Below are 17,138 nucleotides of genomic sequence, written 5' to 3' on the forward strand. Positions count from 1 at the left end.
ATCACAGCTTTGCTTGTGGTCATGTTTGCTGCAACGATTGCAGGACAAAGCTTGAGTTATTTGACACACTGAGGTGCTGCTTTGTATGCCGCACATTTGTTCCAGATGAACAACCCCTCTCGCGTTACCATCCCCTCAGCCAGATTCTGTCCAATGTAAAGGATAAGGCTAATGCAGAGGGTGTTTAGAGTAATCCTACTCCCTCTGCACGCTGCAGCTTCTGTTCGAGGTGATCATATAAGTATATAGCAAATGAAGAATGTCATGTTTCATACCAGAATTTATATTATCTTCACAAGACGAGGTGATGGTAGAGAAATACCAAAAACAGGTCACAGTATCTTTTTCTTGTACTGGTCTTTTAACTGAGTCATAACATTGGAGTTGAGGTCTCTGTCTTTCTTGGACTCGGGAACTGAACACAGGAAATCCGTGCTGAGTATAAATCGCTCGCCAGTTAAAACGTCTACACGATCTTTAGATCGGGTGACTACAGCGACCAAGACAGTTGGATTATCCGAGGTGCCTTCATGATGAATGCGACGAACGAATTTCCCGCAATGTTCCCCCTTGATAACCACTAGAGGCCCATTGTCATGTATTCGATTTGCATACTTCGGAGTGACCCAAGCGGGGTCCACCATAGTCCATGAACTGTACTTTTTGCACCTGAGTACGAGGTTGTTTGCATCCCAAACCGTTGAGGCGACTAATGTTTTATTGCTGAACTGTCCGCCGTTGACTACCACATTCAGGCTGATGTCCACCAGTTTGGGGTTTAAGAGAACATGTTCGCACACAGAAGAGGAAGTCGTATGACAGTTTGTTTCAGATGAGGAGGAAACAGATGTAGAGACGTCTGATAACGCAAGACTTGTTGGCGAATGAGCAGTTGGGTCAGGTGTCCTTGAGGAGGGGTCCCAAGCTGGAGTGATAGATTGCGGTGTACCGATGGGTGTCCTTGAGGAAGGATCCCAGGCTGGAGTTGCAGTGGGTTCTGAGTACATCGGTGTGCCGCTCACTGACGCAATCGTTTGCGGTACGCCAGGGAGAACGCGGACGTGCTTCATGGAAGACTTAGGTATAGGACGGAAAAATTTTGGCCCAGGATCAAGGAAAAGAACGAGCTCATTGAACGTCCTTGCGTACAAGTTAGACAGAGGGTACATGCAATGACAACACACTTACGAAAGTTCGACGACATCGTCATAGTCCACAACGATTGTTTGGAACGGTGCAAAGGGATTAAAACGGGTGAGTTGAATAACGAGCTGCAGTCCGGCGTTGTCTGTATGATGAAGGACGTCTTTGATTTGTCCAGTCTCACCCTTGCGTGGGTGAAGATGCTTCTGTATAATGACCTCTAAACCAGTCCATGGGTGTCTTAAAAACTTGGTGTGGACTGGGTCTGACTCCGACAATAATGTCACATCGACAAGAGGTAGGGGCTCAGTAAATGAAGTGTCCAAGAGATTGACGTGTACCGCAAAATGCTGTTGAAAGGTATAGCCACGTTAAGAGAAAAACCGGTGAATATGTCAAGCTGCAAATTTACTCACTTCCACAATCTCAACCTTGTTATCATCTCCTACCCCAGAATTAAACTGGTTAGATGCTGCTGTTGTACTGACCACAGCGCCCTGGTTGTACGACTCCTGAGCTGCTGTTGGTTTTCCTACTCCTGTGACACACGAACTCCCTCCCGGCATCGACATTTCTTCTTCATCTGACGTTGCTGCTGATTCATCCAAAGTTAGAGCGATATCCGAATGCACCATTATACCCCCTGGCATCATTTGCGCTTCTACCGCCGTCCCCAGATCTGTCTCCGCCGAACCTTTTCTCAGATCATCGTTCCCTGTCGGCACGGGATATTGTTCTTTTCCGTTGGTGGGCGTCGAAGATGTTTCAGCATTTGTTTCCACAATGGAAATGCGACCATGCACCGAACTTTTCGTTATTAGTGCATGGTCTCCATGGATTCCAACGACCCAACCTCTGTGATCGAAATAGGGGCCGCTCACAACTCGAACGAATTGCCCGATTTTTGGTGACTTGAGAATGTCTAGCCATGTTCCCCTAACACTGTAGCGGATTTCACGTTCACCTTCGATTGTTGATTGTTCTGCTTCAACGTCGTATGTGTCCAGCTTTTTCAGCACTGCAGGTTCCCACTTTGCAGACCGATTCGCAACGTCGGGTGTACGAAAAAGAACCTCCTCTTCCAGTCCTAAGCACCATTCCCGAGGACGTGGCATACGCGCTCGCATTATGTCGGGATGATTGGTGCTCCTAAACATGGAGAAGTGGGAATACGGAATATCCATGACGGAATTTGCGATGGAGGTATAGTCGAAATCCTTTTCCAACAGTCCATGGTCAAACTTGAGAAGTCCAAGCGTGTATGATCCATCCGCATTGCGAATAATGGGAGTAGAAATGAGTTTGCGGGCTTCTTCAGGGTCGAAAAGTTTTGCTGGGGGTACTAGTACCGATGACTTTCTCTTTTGTGACTTTGCAGATTGCGAATTTAGCCGAGGAATGAGAAGAACCTGAGCGCCCCAGGAAAAAGTCGCTGAAATCAGTCCAACGTCTCCTTTGTATATGCCTTTCTTAACCAAAACCCAGGTCCCAACCTCAAAATCCTTCTTGACATCCCTCATCGTAAGAAGTTCGTGCTGATGGTTCCGATCCACTATTTCGCGCTTGACTCCAAGGTGGTTACGAAGAATTCCGGGCGTGGACAAGAGCAGATTCACGAGGGCTGGATCCATGATACCTTCAACGTAGATACTTCCGCGTATAGAGCCGCGAGTAAATGCGGAACGAATATGGTGGATCTCCCTTGCGGTCTGGAGAAGGGATAGGACAGCTGCATCCTCAGAGCCGATCTGCAAAAGTTGATAGAAAAATAATCAAGGGATAGGTATTCAGACTTACCCGACATCCAACCCTCCAGAGAGGATAGTCATTCTCAAGCGGAAGACGCGCAATCTTCTCCTGGAGCATGGTTATCCTATCTTCCTCCTCCAAACGTATAACCGGACGTGGTTGACGAGGGCCCTTTGCTTGAGCCTCCAGGCGAGCCAGTAGTTGGTTAAATGAATCCTCCTCGCTGTCATCTTCTGGCCTATGGAACGCCATAGAGCCTATGTGATCTTCCCCGTCCACTTCCGCTCCGTCGTTAATGAAGGCATCTGTAAAGACAGTCAAATCAAGTCTATCGCAACATTCTGGACAGCTCGCCTTCAAGGTCCCGTTCTGCAGACGTAAGCTGCTCATCGTCAGAAAGCTCTCCATCATCAGCTACCTGTGCCTCCGTGTCCAGAAATTGGCGGACGTTCCTCATAACCTAGGGAGAAAAAATCATGAGTATCAAGATGCTTTGAACAGAAATCAAGCAAGCCTACCCGCTTCATCCTTTGGACTGTGTCGTTCGATGGAAATGAACAAATTTAATTAGATGATCAGTTACCACTCTGACTTAGGAATCGGAATCTATATGACGTTGGTGTGCTCAGTAAGTTTTTTTCATCTTCATTACGATGGTGATCTCATTTTCATTTTCCAACTATCCAAATCTATCACTGAACTACGTGTAATAGTACATATTCTCGTTCCGGTTCAACGCCAATGCAGAATCCGTGGCGTATCTTACCTGGAATGACAGCCCCTGAGCAACGAGGAGACAAAACGGTATGGTGGAGAGAAGAAGAAAAAGAGCGTGGGAATGGGTGGGGGGCTGTAGAAATGGCGCAGAAGTTCGATGCCGCAAATGCCGAAACATATCACGTGTTAATGTTCCTCGGGCATCCCGGGTGTGGATGAGGGTTCAAAACATTGAGAGCTGAGCGTCGTGCTGAAACTTATCAATGCGGAAGCGCTCATGTGAACACTTAAGCTCGTATCCTGTTAAAAATGCATGGTGAAACCTATTGTAGGGAACCTAGATGATGGAGCGACACGAAGTAGTCGGCTCGTCCTGAATGAAAAATTCATAGAAAATGGACATAATAAATTATTGACATGACCGTTGAGACAACTCTTCCAGAATAAAATTTAGGGGCAGAACCAAGGGGCACACCGTTAGTTCCATCAAAAACCAAGGCACAAGTTATGTATGGCGTACCCAGGTCTATGCTACCGCGAAACTAAGTATTTCGTTGCTTGCATATTCAAAAGTACGTACTACAGTTTACAAACAGTGGGAAATCAGCTACTCTACAAGAGTCTCAGGTGTTTGTATTTCCGAAGGAAAATAAGCACATTCAAATAATCTTGTAGTGAGCGGCGACCTTAGCATTTTGTGAGCCCAATAATTCGAGTATCAACGGTAGATATATTTGCGTGGAAAACGGTAAAAACAGACGAGGCCGTACTTCCAAGGACCCGCAGAAATAAGTTAAGGAGAACATCCTGGTTCATTGATCCAATCATGTAGATAGGGTCACCATGACACTGTAATAGAAGAAGCGCGGTTGTAAAAATACAGGGCCAAGTCCTCAATAACGAATATGTGAAACATACAAATTAGGCACCTTGTCGTCGAAGTCGACAGATTTGCGGGCCACGTTGCGGTGTCTACCACAACCTTTGCGATAATAAACATGGATAAGCTCGTACAGTTAGTGAGCAATGCAGAGCGGTGATGAAGCTCTACACATAATATGTCACTGAACATCTCGTGTTCGTGAGAGTAAATTCGGCTTACAGTACGTGTAAAACAATACCTCACGGCGATTCGAGTTCGAGGGTGAAGTGGGCGCTGGGCAATGGCCGTGTTAGATTGTTGAACGAGATTTTAAACCACCCACTGGCAGGACAAAATGGGGTTGGAAAGTCACCGAAGATTATTATATCAAGTAGAGCTTGGGTTAATAAATTTAGTATATCAATTGCAGATATTGATGAAGCGACATACTTCATAGATTGAAGAGAATTATTAGACGGGAACATCTCGCGTGTTCGAGAGAGTAAATTTGGCTTACAGTACGTGTAAAACAATTGAGACTGGTGCCGCTCGAATACCTGATAGAAAAAAGACGGAGCCAATCTATAGTTGCATAAGCAGGAGACTCGACGGGAGCCATGTGCAAATCCTGTATATTCCAAGTCCCGATATCGTGAAATCCAAATTAAAACGGCAACCTGCAAAGAGGGTACCTCGCAGACCGGGTGCTTACAGTAGGCAGCGTCGTACAAAACATAAAGTTATGGCAGCATTCAACGTTCAATTCTTGAATGTAGGTGGGTGCGTCGTTGAATAAGTGAGGTCTGTAAAGCAATGAGGCGGCACATGTGCTGTAGAATATGTTTCCTGCACTGATAGCAAAGATGATTCCTCACCTATGTTTGTGACGCTCGAATACGGGTCTGGCAGGCGAAGAGGCGGCGGGTGTGCTGTAGAAGGTGTTCTTGGCTTGTGTTTCCTGCCTGATAGTAATAAAATACGATTCGCACCTATGTTTCTGCGTAATTCACTATCCAAATGAATTGTAGTTCCTCCTCGTTCTGTGTCGCTCACCCGACTATTTCCTCTGCCCTTCCAAGCCGGGTCTATGTCACTTGAACTAAACGTTCAATTCTTGAATGTAGGTGGGTGCGTCGTTGAATAAGTGAGGTCTGTAAAGCAATGAAGCGGCACATGTGCTGTAGAATATGTTTCCTGCACTGATAGCAAAGATGATTCCTCACCTATGTTTGTGACGCTCGAATACGGGTCTGGCAGGCGAAGAGGCGGCGGGTGTGCTGTAGAAGGTGTTCTTGGCTTGTGTTTCCTGCCTGATAGTAAATAAAAATACGATTCGCACCTATGTTTCTGCGTAATTCACTATCTAAATGAATTGTAGTTCCTCCTCGTTCTGTGTTGCTCACCCGACTATTTCCTCTGCCCTTCCAAGCCGGGTCTATGTCACTTGAACTAAACGTTCAATTCTTGAATGTAGGTGGGTGCGTCGTTGAATAAGTGAGGTCTGTAAAGCAATGAAGCGGCACATGTGCTGTAGAATATGTTTCCTGCACTGATAGCAAAGATGATTCCTCACCTATGTTTGTGACGCTCGAATACGGGTCTGGCAGGCGAAGAGGCGGCGGGTGTGCTGTAGAAGGTGTTCTTGGCTTGTGTTTCCTGCCTGATAGTAAATAAAAATACGATTCGCACCTATGTTTCTGCGTAATTCACTATCTAAATGAATTGTAGTTCCTCCTCGTTCTGTGTCGCTCACCCGACTATTTCCTCTGCCCTTCCAAGCCGGGTCTATGTCACTTGAACTAAAATTGTATTACTAGAGTACGCAGCTAGCTAAGTTTATGGTATTAGAGTCTACACTAAAGTGCTACTACTACAGTAAGCTCGTATGCGAACCATCTCTACGTACGACGTGCTTCATAGGAGTGAGTGTTGAGAGAGAGGTGGAAAGGCGTCACACCGTCACAAAATCGCCATGATACAGGACAGAAGTTTGATGCCGCTGATGCCGTGCCACCAATCACGCGCATCACCAATTTGGCGACGGCATGAGCGGCATCAAACTTCTGCGGTACTTGTTGGCGTGCTGGCCATATTCTCACGCTTTCTTCTTCTTCTGTTCCAACCATGCTCATCTAGCGGGTGAAGTAGCACATATAGACCGAGTAGCGCTGCTATCCATGTAGGCAGTCTAGCGTAGTGTACCATGTAAATAATACAAATACTACTACAGGGAGCGAAATGGGGACCGAATGATATTGTGCGTGAGGTGTAATCGAAGTGCCAACACAGATGTTAAGCACGTATGAGATCTCTACGCTCGCCGTAAGTAACACAATTTTCTGCACAGTGTTGTATATTGGGTCAGTCATTCAGCGCAGATACAGGTCAGCGAACAAGACATCGCAAAAGTTTCGAAGCATGTCTGGTAAGTCGCAACTCCAGTGTACCCGCCGTTTGCTAACCATGCGATTAGACGCACACGATTCTCACTCAAGTCGTTCGTTTCACCATTTCCTTCCTCTTGTTCTACACAGGTATGTTTCGTTCTGTCTACCTAATTTTCTGTAGTAACTTACATAGTATAGCCCATCTCCTATCCCGAACACCAACGATCCGCACTATGCGCTATTAAGCAAACAAGATCCCGGACTTGTCATCGTTCGGATACCGGTGTTCCTTCCAACTCAACTCCACAACCCCTTTTGCACGGATAGGGCCCTCTGGATGGGAATAGGTTATCAGAATTGCATTGCATGATGTGTAGAGCGCGTATACGCAGACGTATGACTGGGTAAGTCTGTTTACGTCGCATGTCCCATGGCATTCGCTGATATACCTGACAGACCCTGATTCCCATATCCTCCATGCACATTGCGCAGGTGGATGACATTCGCATCCTTCTCTCTGTGCAGAACGAGCATCGCTGAGAGTGCACGATAAAATACCAATCAAGTAAGTAGCAGGTTCACTTACCTTGACGCTTCCACTGATTTGCCACATCCAAACTTTGGCTAGCAAGTCGTCGAACCTGGATGGCCAGCGAGGGGTCCATCGTCGCCCGACACGAACGCATGTACTTCAGTCGTGGAGACGTGTAGGCTCGAGCGGGAAACTGGGGCAACATTAATGTACGTGGCTGAACGAAGACGGCTGCGCACAGTACTCACTCCTCACACAGAGTTGCAACGCCCGTCCTTTGCTGTGTCCTCTCCATTCCATCGGTTGCATCAACGTTTTAGGGCAAACCATGACATATACAGAAGGTCATCATTTCGCGAGAGTACGTTTTTCGTCTTCTGTCTCTCTTTCTTAAGCACCAGGTTTTGATCTACAACTTCTCCTTAGCACGCTATTTCGAGTCCAATTTCGGGCAAGGACAGAATTCAAGTCTGCGATTATAGATTGTGAGCCCCTCTTTATTCAGTCTATGCGTTACCATAACCAACGCCCTGGTTATATTTGAAGGACCTTCAATCTGTCTCAAGAACGGTGCATTTCCTATTACAGGTCGATCCCATTTGGTTCTAGCACCATTTCCGTAGAAAAGATACACCCCAGAGCAGACAACTGATGCAACCCTTATTGATTTATTATTTAGTGATCTTTGCATGCTGCCTGCACGCTTACCTACTGTGATCCTTGATGTTGAGAGCAATGCCCATCCTAGCCTAAGAGTTGGCATGTAAAAATAGATGTCGTTTGCGCATTTGCTAGTTAATATGATCTTCCCCCTGTAATTCTCATTTTCCAGGTCAATTATATTTCTGAGTATCGCGCGGACTACATAAGCGTAAAGTCAATTATTAACCGTTGAAGCCGTTTGTCTGGCTGTCCTTATGAAAGCGGAGATCTTTCTGGTTTAACCGCATTTTGGACGAAGGACTGAATAACGTGCGATGCATTGTGAATATATCTTTGTACATACATAGAAGCATGAGATTAACAGCTAGAATCTTTGTGACAGGAAATATCCGAGTTGATTTAAAAAAGTGATTCTACGCCTACTCCCCGAAAAATGGTTTTGCATCTTTCATTTTCAAGAGCGCTATATCATAACAAGATAAGCAGGCCCGCCAAGAAGAATAGTAATAATTTTCTGGACGCTGATCTGGAGCTGGTTGATAACCTTCCCGTGCGGATTGTAGTCTTCTGCGTTTAAGGGGTCGGCTACCTGGTCGTCTGGTTCCATTGACGCTTGTAGCCGGTCGCAGGCTATCAGCGATCTTTAATGGAGTCAGGAGCTTTGGGTTGCGCCATTGCGTCAAAAGGACGACTGTGGAATCTTCTCCGTCTGTTTCGTCTTCGCTCATTCCATCTTTGCCAAGTGTCAAGACGACATCTGCAATATCATGACGACCGGCATCTATGCAGTTACTATAACGGTCCACATACAACTTCTCCGACATTAGCAAAGAAATTGTGTAAGTGTAAGGAAACAGATATTGACATACATTACGTTGCCTAGTGCGGCGCCGCTTCCTGCGATTGGCATTTAGACGTTCCTCCCTTACGCGATCGAAACATTGTTCGCTGGTTTCTCCTGGCCTTGGAACGATGGAAATCAATTTCTCACGAAACATTTGCACTCTTGCCATGAAGTGTTCCTTGATTTGATCGGCAGTAGCATTAAGATTGCTGTGTAATCGCAAGAACTGTTCAGCAAAGAGGTCCGCAAGATAAGCGTTCCATTTCACTTTCACTTGGTCGAAGTGAAGTTGAAGAGGTTCCAATGGTGGGGGGTCTCGTAGCGAATTCTCGAACTTATCTACTTCGGCTGGTGATGCAATGTGAATGGAATCCATTATGAAGATGTCGTCATCTTCGGATATTCCGAGGAGATATTGTTGTAACTGCCGGCTGGCATTCTAAAAAATCATATTCAGTCAATGGATGATGTGGAGGCGAAAAGAATACTACTAGAATAAGAACTCTGTCCGCTGAGCGGGGACGAACAGGACCAGCTTGCTTGTAAGGAGAGTAAGGTTTCCTGTTTGGAATCCTCCTACGAGGGGTTGCAGGTTGTGTATTTGCATTAGACCGAAGTTCTTGCACGTCCGAAACGACGCCTCTCACATCACTCGACAGAGTGCTTAGCGTATTCAATATTCTTTCTTGAAAAGCACGTTCAGCAGCAGATACTGAGGCAACAGGAGGAACAGGAGTGACAGGAGGCGTCGAAGAGAATACAGAGTGAGGTGGAACCACAGAGGGGTCAGCGACCGTTGCCGGAGTATCTGCATGGAAGGCTGTCGAAGCCTCGACTCCTCGCACATCGTCTCGACCAGATCTGGGTATAGCACTGGAAGGTGGAGGTGGAGATTGATGTGTAGCTCTACCTCTTCGATAGTGACCCGGCTTTGAAAATCTGTTGGGTATTGATGGCCCTGGATTGGAAGAAGAGGCCAGGTCACCGTCTCGGACGGGCGAAGAACGGTTCGCAGAGGTAGAGAGAGTGGGAGTAAATTCCGTTTGGTTAAAAAAATTTGAAAAGGTGGGTCGTTCTGCTGAATTTTCTGGCTCCATATTTACCTGCAGGTCGCCGTTCCTATGGTTCATCTAAAGGATATTTGACTTCAGTTATACCAAATAAAGTGGCGGTAGTCGGTATCTTACAAACGTATAGACAGGTGTGCTGCCTACGATATCCGGTGTTGGCTGGAAACACTTTCCTGGTAGTTTTTTTGATAACCTTGAAAAGGGCGAACGCTGTGGCCATTCTTTGGGCATATCATTCATCTGCAGGACATTGTTAGCGACATGTGGCCAAGCTACAACACCGCTAATTGTCTTACAAGCGTATATAGGGTGGTATCCGGCATCATCGACATTTGACGACGTTTGCCCGCCGCTTTTTGAGATTTTCCAGTCGCCGACGGAGTACTTTCTGGTGCATCCGGGTCCATCGCCTATGGAGTTTTCATTAGATATACATCAAAAGATACAATTAGAAGTAATTACCGAGTCCGAATCTTGCGCTTCCTCTCCAAATTCGATGTGGTCAGCCATGGTGGCCTCTAATTGACTGTTAAGAATTGAGATGGCTTTTTGAGAGTCCACAAGGTCGCTTTGTAAAAGCTCCAACAGTGACTTGGTATTACCATGGTCCTCAAATTCTTTTTCAAGAGCGGCCTTGACAGTACTGAGATCTTCAGTTGTTTGAGATAGCGCTGCTTGTTGTTTTTGAAACTCAACGGACATCTGTTGGTATCGCTCCCGTTCTTTACTAAGTGAATCGCGAGAGTTGGTCGCGGCTTGTTCCAACTCCTTTTCGAGGTCTCGAACTCGTGCGTTAAGCGTTTTAATTTGCTCACTGCGCTTTTCACGCACAGTTTGGAGTTCTGAAGCGAAAACATTCTCGCGATGGCTTGATAATTATTGTGCTTGAATCAATTTCTCCCTTTTGCTGTCAGACTCCTGGAGACGAGCCTGTAAGTCACCAATGCGATTTTCAAGTTGCTGGGCATGAGAGGTTGACTCCTCCCTGGACTTCTTCAGTTCTGCAGTCTTCGCGTCTAGATCGTTGTTGAGTTGAACGATACGGTTCTCTCTGTCGATACCATCAGTTAACTGTCCCTCAAGCTCCTGAACAGCACGCGTTAGCCTTGACGACTCCGCCTTCTGATCCTTCAAATCAGCATTGAGCTTCGCTATCTCAGCCTCGTCAGCGGTCCTACGCTGGGTAGACGCCGCGCGCAGTCTCTCCAGCTCCTGACCTTGATCTTTAAGTGCAGTTTGATTTCCGGACAATTCGTTTTCGAGGAGTTGCACTTGGGCAGTAAGCGTTTTAATTTGCTCACTGCGCTTTTCGCGCACAGTTTGGAGTTCTGAAGCTAAAACATTCTCGCGATGGCTTGATGATTGTTGTGCTTGAATCAATTTCTCCCTTTCGCTGTCAGACTCCTGGAGACGAGCCTGTAGTTCGTTGATGCGATTTTCAAGGTCTTGGGCGTGAGAGGTAGAATGCTTCAACTCTTCAAGTTCGGTCGTCTTCGCCCTCACAAGAGCTTCAAGTTCCGTGATACGCTCCTGCTTGCTGATACCATCAATAGACTGTCCCTCCCGTTCTCTTTCGAACTCCCCAAGACAAGCCTGTAGTTCGTTGATGCGATTTTCAAGGTCTTGGGCGTGAGAGGTAGAGTGCTTCAACTCTTCAAGTTCGGTCGTCTTCGCCCTCACAAGAGCTTCAAGTTCCGTGATACGCTCCTGCTTGCTGATACCATCGACAGACTGTCCCTCAAGCTCCTGAACAGCACGCGTCAGCTTTGACGACTTCGCCTTCTGCGCCTCCAAATCAGACTCAAGTTGTTTTACACGAGTCTCGTAAGCAGACGCATTCTCGATAGAGGCTGCGTTCATTATCTCGAGCTGTTGAACCCTATTTGTCTGTGCCGTCAACTGAGCTTCAAGCTTTTGAATGTGGTCGGCGTCCAAGGCACCACGATCAGCGGATGACTGTTGCGAATCCTTGAGCGCCTTCAAATTAGCATTGAGCTTCGCTATCTCAGCCTCGTCAGCGGTCCTACGCTGGGTAGACGCCGCGCGCAGTCTCTCCAGCTCCTGATCTTGATCTTTAAGTGCAGTTTGATTTCCGGACAATTCGTTTTCGAGGAGTTGCACTTGGGCAGTAAGCGTTTTAATTTGCTCACTGCGCTTTTCGCGCACAGTTTGGAGTTCTGAAGCTAAAACATTCTTGCGATGGCTTGATGATTGTTGTGCTTGAATCAATTTCTCCCTTTCGCTGTCAGACTCCTGGAGAGAACCCTGTAGTTCGTTGATGCGATTTTCAAGGTCTTGGGCGTGAGAGGTAGAGTGCTTCAACTCTTCAAGTTCGGTCGTCTTCGCCCTCACAAGAGCTTCAAGTTCCGTGATACACTCCTGCTTGCTGATACCATCAATAGACTGTCCCTCCCGTTCTCTTTCGAACTCCCCAAGACGAGCCTGTAGTTCGTTGATGCGATTTTCAAGGTCTTGGGCGTGAGAGGTAGAGTGCTTCAACTCTTCAAGTTCGGTCGTCTTCGCCCTCACAAGAGCTTCAAGTTCCGTGATACGCTCCTGCTTGCTGATACCATCGACAGACTGTCCCTCAAGCTCCTGAACAGCATGCGTTAGCTTTGACGACTCCGCCTTCTGCTCCTCCAAATCAGCATTGAGCTTCGCTATCTGAGCCTCATAAGCAGTTATTTGCTCCGTAAACGCCATATTCGAATCCTCGAGCTCCTTGATATGGGACGTGTCCTCTTCCAAGATATTGGACCCCTCTCCATTGGGTTCATTTAGCAATATTTTCGCAGTTTCTGATTCTTCAAGACTGTCTTCCACCAGAGATGAAATCTGAAGAGACTGGGATTCAACCTTTTTGTTTAATTCCTCCACCGTACGGTCATGATGAATTTGGAGTTCTTCGATTTGTTGTTTGAACTTTGCTTCCAGCTTGAAAACAGCTAGCAATGAGAGGCTGATGCTTCTGATTTTTGGTAGACTACATACCTCAGACATTTCGTGCTCTTTAGCACGGGATGCTTCTTTATGTTGGCGATCCACGTCCTGTTCGATGCTTAAACGCAGGTACGATAACATGAAGCCTGGGAAACGTACTCGTTTATAGTCTTCGAATTGGGATTGTAAGGTCTTATATGCCCCATCAGACGCCGATTTCTCTTTGGATATCTGGATGATACATTACTATTAGTACATATATCTTTCCAATAATCAAAGTCTCAACCTTTTGCTCTACAACGCGAAGGTGTCGAATTTCAGCATCTTTCAAATCGTTGACGCTCGGCTCTATGCTCTGAAGGCGCTTTATTTCTTTATCCTTCGATTTGAGCTTCTTAGTCAACTCATCAACCTTGAATACAACGGTATGTTGAGTTAAAATTTGAGACGGCAATTGAAGTGAGTTACCGCGAACTCGAGTTCTTGAAGATACTCAGGCTCGACTGCAATTAACTTTCTCGACGATATCTCTTCATGATCACTCCTTTTTCGCTTGCCCGATTCTTGTGGTTTGAGAATCTGGGACTGTAATTGGGGAGTCTGGGACGGTCCTGGATGATTGCGGGCGTCGTCGTCGCTGGAGGTGATATCCATTTGCTCTGTAGGGGATTGGGGAGTCTGGGACGGTCCTGGATGATTGCGGGTGACGTCGTCGCTGGAGGTGATATCCATTTGCTCTGTAGGGGAGCTGTTGAAGGCTCCCGGCAGAGAGAGATTTTCCATCGAAGCGTCGTCCATGCTTGGATCTGGTGTGATGATTGGGAGTGGCGCTCTTACAAGATGGAAATACTGACGATCAAGTATAAGCCATGCCAGGTTCTTTGTCAAAGGACGAGCAAGTGAACACACCGTATCTTCCTTTGTTAAATGCGCCGCGCCGAACCGGCGCGGATTGAAGGAAGCAAGTGCATGCCCATTCGCGTGCTTTTGATGGAAACCTGGGCCAAACAACTTCTTTGTATCAAAGGCGTCGTGAATGATTATGTTAAAACTCACTGGTCCTGTACCTTCAACCTCTCTTTCAACCCTATACACCCACATTCACCCTCTACCGTCATTCAGTCCCGCCAAACTATGGTTTCTGCACTTGCTAAATATATCCCACGGACTAGGGTGAGCAATTTCGCGAGGATACTTGACGTTCTTCTTAAGGATTCCAGGACACCTCGCTATCATTAAGAGCGCGCTACTATGGCGCGCACGCAGAAAGACCCGTGAACAAAGCGATACACACCCTTCAGAACACAAACGGCAGAAGCCCCCGTCTCGACCTGGTCATGGGAGGGAAACGCCTGCAGCCATACATCCACGATGCTATTGTTTCAATTTCGAATAGAGGGAAGATTGCGCAGTTTCATGTCTTTGTCAAGAACCATTGCAGGCTCCCCCCTAACAGAAGCATTCGGAGATGGAGAGTGCGCAATTGGAAGGGTGATATTGTTGTCTTTAAGAAAGGAAAACACCAAGAATTGGTAAACCTCGGGGGGCGCGACAGAATTTTAGCTGATTTTGCGACCAAAAGGTGAGGCCGGATGCCAATATGAAGTTTGACGACACTAACAACCCCTAGTTTCATTCAATCAGTGAATCAAACCAGGCCATTCAAAATCCCGAAAAACCTGTTTTTTGTAAAGCATTAGCCTGCATGAAAGCACCGACAACGAATCCACAGACCAGCGGTGCACAAAGACTGTCTGCGTTAGTAGACTTCGTGTTATCTTCGGTCACACTTGCACGATAGCATTCGGTCGTCATTTCATAGCAGAAAAGTCCCCCGTAGTACTGTTGTTTACGTTGTACGCTACGGTAGACTATTGCTGCGCTTTTTCGGTCTGTATGTGGTACTTCACCCTCCAGATGTCCATTCTGCGGAGGGCCCGCCCTTGCGGATGATGGCTAGTATCTCGGGCGTAAGTATAGCGTGCTAAGGAGAAGTTGTAGATCAAAACCTGGTGCTTAAGAAAGAGAGACAGAAGACGAAAAACGTACTCTCGCGAAATGATGACCTTCTGTATATGTCATGGTTTGCCCTAAAACGTTGATGCAACCGATGGAATGGAGAGGACACAGCAAAGGACGGGCGTTGCAACTCTGTGTGAGGAGTGAGTACTGTGCGCAGCCGTCTTCGTTCAGCCACGTACATTAATGTTGCCCCAGTTTCCCGCTCGAGCCTACACGTCTCCACGACTGAAGTACATGCGTTCGTGTCGGGCGACGATGGACCCCTCGCTGGCCATCCAGGTTCGACGACTTGCTAGCCAAAGTTTGGATGTGGCAAATCAGTGGAAGCGTCAAGGTAAGTGAACCTGCTACTTACTTGATTGGTATTTTATCGTGCACTCTCAGCGATGCTCGTTCTGCACAGAGAGAAGGATGCGAATGTCATCCACCTGCGCAATGTGCATGGAGGATATGGGAATCAGGGTCTGTCAGGTATATCAGCGAATGCCATGGGACATGCGACGTAAACAGACTTACCCAGTCATACGTCTGCGTATACGCGCTCTACACATCATGCAATGCAATTCTGATAACCTATTCCCATCCAGAGGGCCCTATCCGTGCGAAAGGGGTTGTGGAGTTGAGTTGGAAGGAACACCGGTATCCGAACGATGACAAGTCCGGGATCTTGTTTGCTTAATAGCGCATAGTGCGGATCGTTGGTGTTCGGGATAGGAGATGGGCTATACTATGTAAGTTACTACAGAAAATTAGGTAGACAGAACGAAACATACCTGTGTAGAACAAGAGGAAGGAAATGGTGAAACGAACGACTTGAGTGAGAATCGTGTGCGTCTAATCGCATGGTTAGCAAACGGCGGGTACACTGGAGTTGCGACTTACCAGACATGCTTCGAAACTTTTGCGATGTCTTGTTCGCTGACCTGTATCTGCGCTGAATGACTGACCCAATATACAACACTGTGCAGAAAATTGTGTTACTTACGGCGAGCGTAGAGATCTCATACGTGCTTAACATCTGTGTTGGCACTTCGATTACACCTCACGCACAATATCATTCGGTCCCCATTTCGCTCCCTGTAGTAGTATTTGTATTATTTACATGGTACACTACGCTAGACTGCCTACATGGATAGCAGCGCTACTCGGTCTATATGTGCTACTTCACCCGCTAGATGAGCATGGTTGGAACAGAAGAAGAAGAAAGCGTGAGAATATGGCCAGCACGCCAACAAGTACCGCAGAAGTTCGATGCCGCTCATGCCGTCGCCAAATTGGTGATGCGCATGATTGGTGGCACGGCATCAGCGGCATCAAACTTCTGTCCTGTATCATGGTGATTTTGTGACGGTGTGACGCCTTTCATCCTGTCCCTCAAATGCGGCGCGTTGTATCGTATGTAAATTGGTTAAATGATGGACACAATTCATGTGCTAGTATTATACGGAAGCGTAGGTCAGAACTGTATTTGCTATCAGCGGAGAGAAAATAGTGTTTCCATTCATGATACGTTATTGATCCATCCACCGAAAATGAGTTTAAAATAGAAAATGAAGTCTGGTAGATAAGTCCCCGCTTTCATACCGTATTGAATCTTCCAGCATCCCATCCAAATAATCGACTTCAAAATATCCAGGCATATGACCCCGCGTACACTTAGGAGTTCCCCCAGATTTTCCAGCCGACGGACTCGCATTTCCCTTTTCTTTGAACGAAAAGAGCACATTCTTTAACGCATCCTTGACCTACGAGAATGTTCGTCACGATACTTGTAAGGACAATCAAGAAAAACACTTACAGCGAGGTATGGCCAAAATATTAATGAGTGATCCACCTCCAAGTGTTCTCCCTGTTGCGAAAGAAACCGCGAGCGTCGGATGAACTTGATTTCTTCCGGAGGGTTTCGCGGAACACATAGGGGTGAGAGCTGAGAAAGTCGAAATTCGATTCTCGGAGTGATAAGTGGAAGTGGCGCTTTATTGAACATTTTTGCTATGAGAGGTGCCACAACTGGGTTTGGGGCAGTCTGTAAGTTGCAATGGAGGTGTATGCAATCAAGGATTCACGACGCTTTATAAGAAGCAAGAACAAAGGCAATCTCCGCGACAAAATATCCTGACCAATCTTGACAAAGGTATTAACTAAATGAGCGCTTTATTCGCTCAACACCCATCTGAACATAGAAAATGATCTACCAATGAGATATATA

General features: G+C 46.7%; 2 protein-coding genes across 2 annotated transcripts; both read right to left on the reverse strand.

The window, feature by feature from the left end:
• Nucleotides 1–332: 332 nt before the first annotated feature.
• On the reverse strand, nucleotides 333–3,419 carry JR316_0010143 (Transcription elongation factor SPT5; the record flags this gene model as incomplete). The annotated part of the gene is made up of 6 exons (XM_047895817.1): nucleotides 333–1,140; nucleotides 1,189–1,493; nucleotides 1,560–2,891; nucleotides 2,941–3,261; nucleotides 3,311–3,352; nucleotides 3,411–3,419. The coding sequence occupies 6 exons, from the start codon at nucleotides 3,417–3,419 to the stop codon at nucleotides 333–335; spliced, it is 2,817 nt and encodes a 938-aa protein (XP_047745536.1).
• A 5,053-nt stretch (nucleotides 3,420–8,472) lies between these two features.
• On the reverse strand, nucleotides 8,473–13,705 carry JR316_0010144 (uncharacterized protein; the record flags this gene model as incomplete). The annotated part of the gene is made up of 9 exons (XM_047895818.1): nucleotides 8,473–8,868; nucleotides 8,923–9,336; nucleotides 9,425–10,027; nucleotides 10,264–10,377; nucleotides 10,430–10,835; nucleotides 10,884–12,901; nucleotides 12,959–13,138; nucleotides 13,164–13,319; nucleotides 13,376–13,705. The coding sequence occupies 9 exons, from the start codon at nucleotides 13,703–13,705 to the stop codon at nucleotides 8,473–8,475; spliced, it is 4,617 nt and encodes a 1,538-aa protein (XP_047745537.1).
• Between the last annotated feature and the right edge of the window lie 3,433 nt (nucleotides 13,706–17,138).

The sequence above is a fragment of the Psilocybe cubensis genome, chromosome 9 (assembly GCF_017499595.1).
Source record: "Psilocybe cubensis strain MGC-MH-2018 chromosome 9, whole genome shotgun sequence".
NCBI classification, from domain to species: domain Eukaryota; kingdom Fungi; phylum Basidiomycota; class Agaricomycetes; order Agaricales; family Agrocybaceae; genus Psilocybe; species Psilocybe cubensis.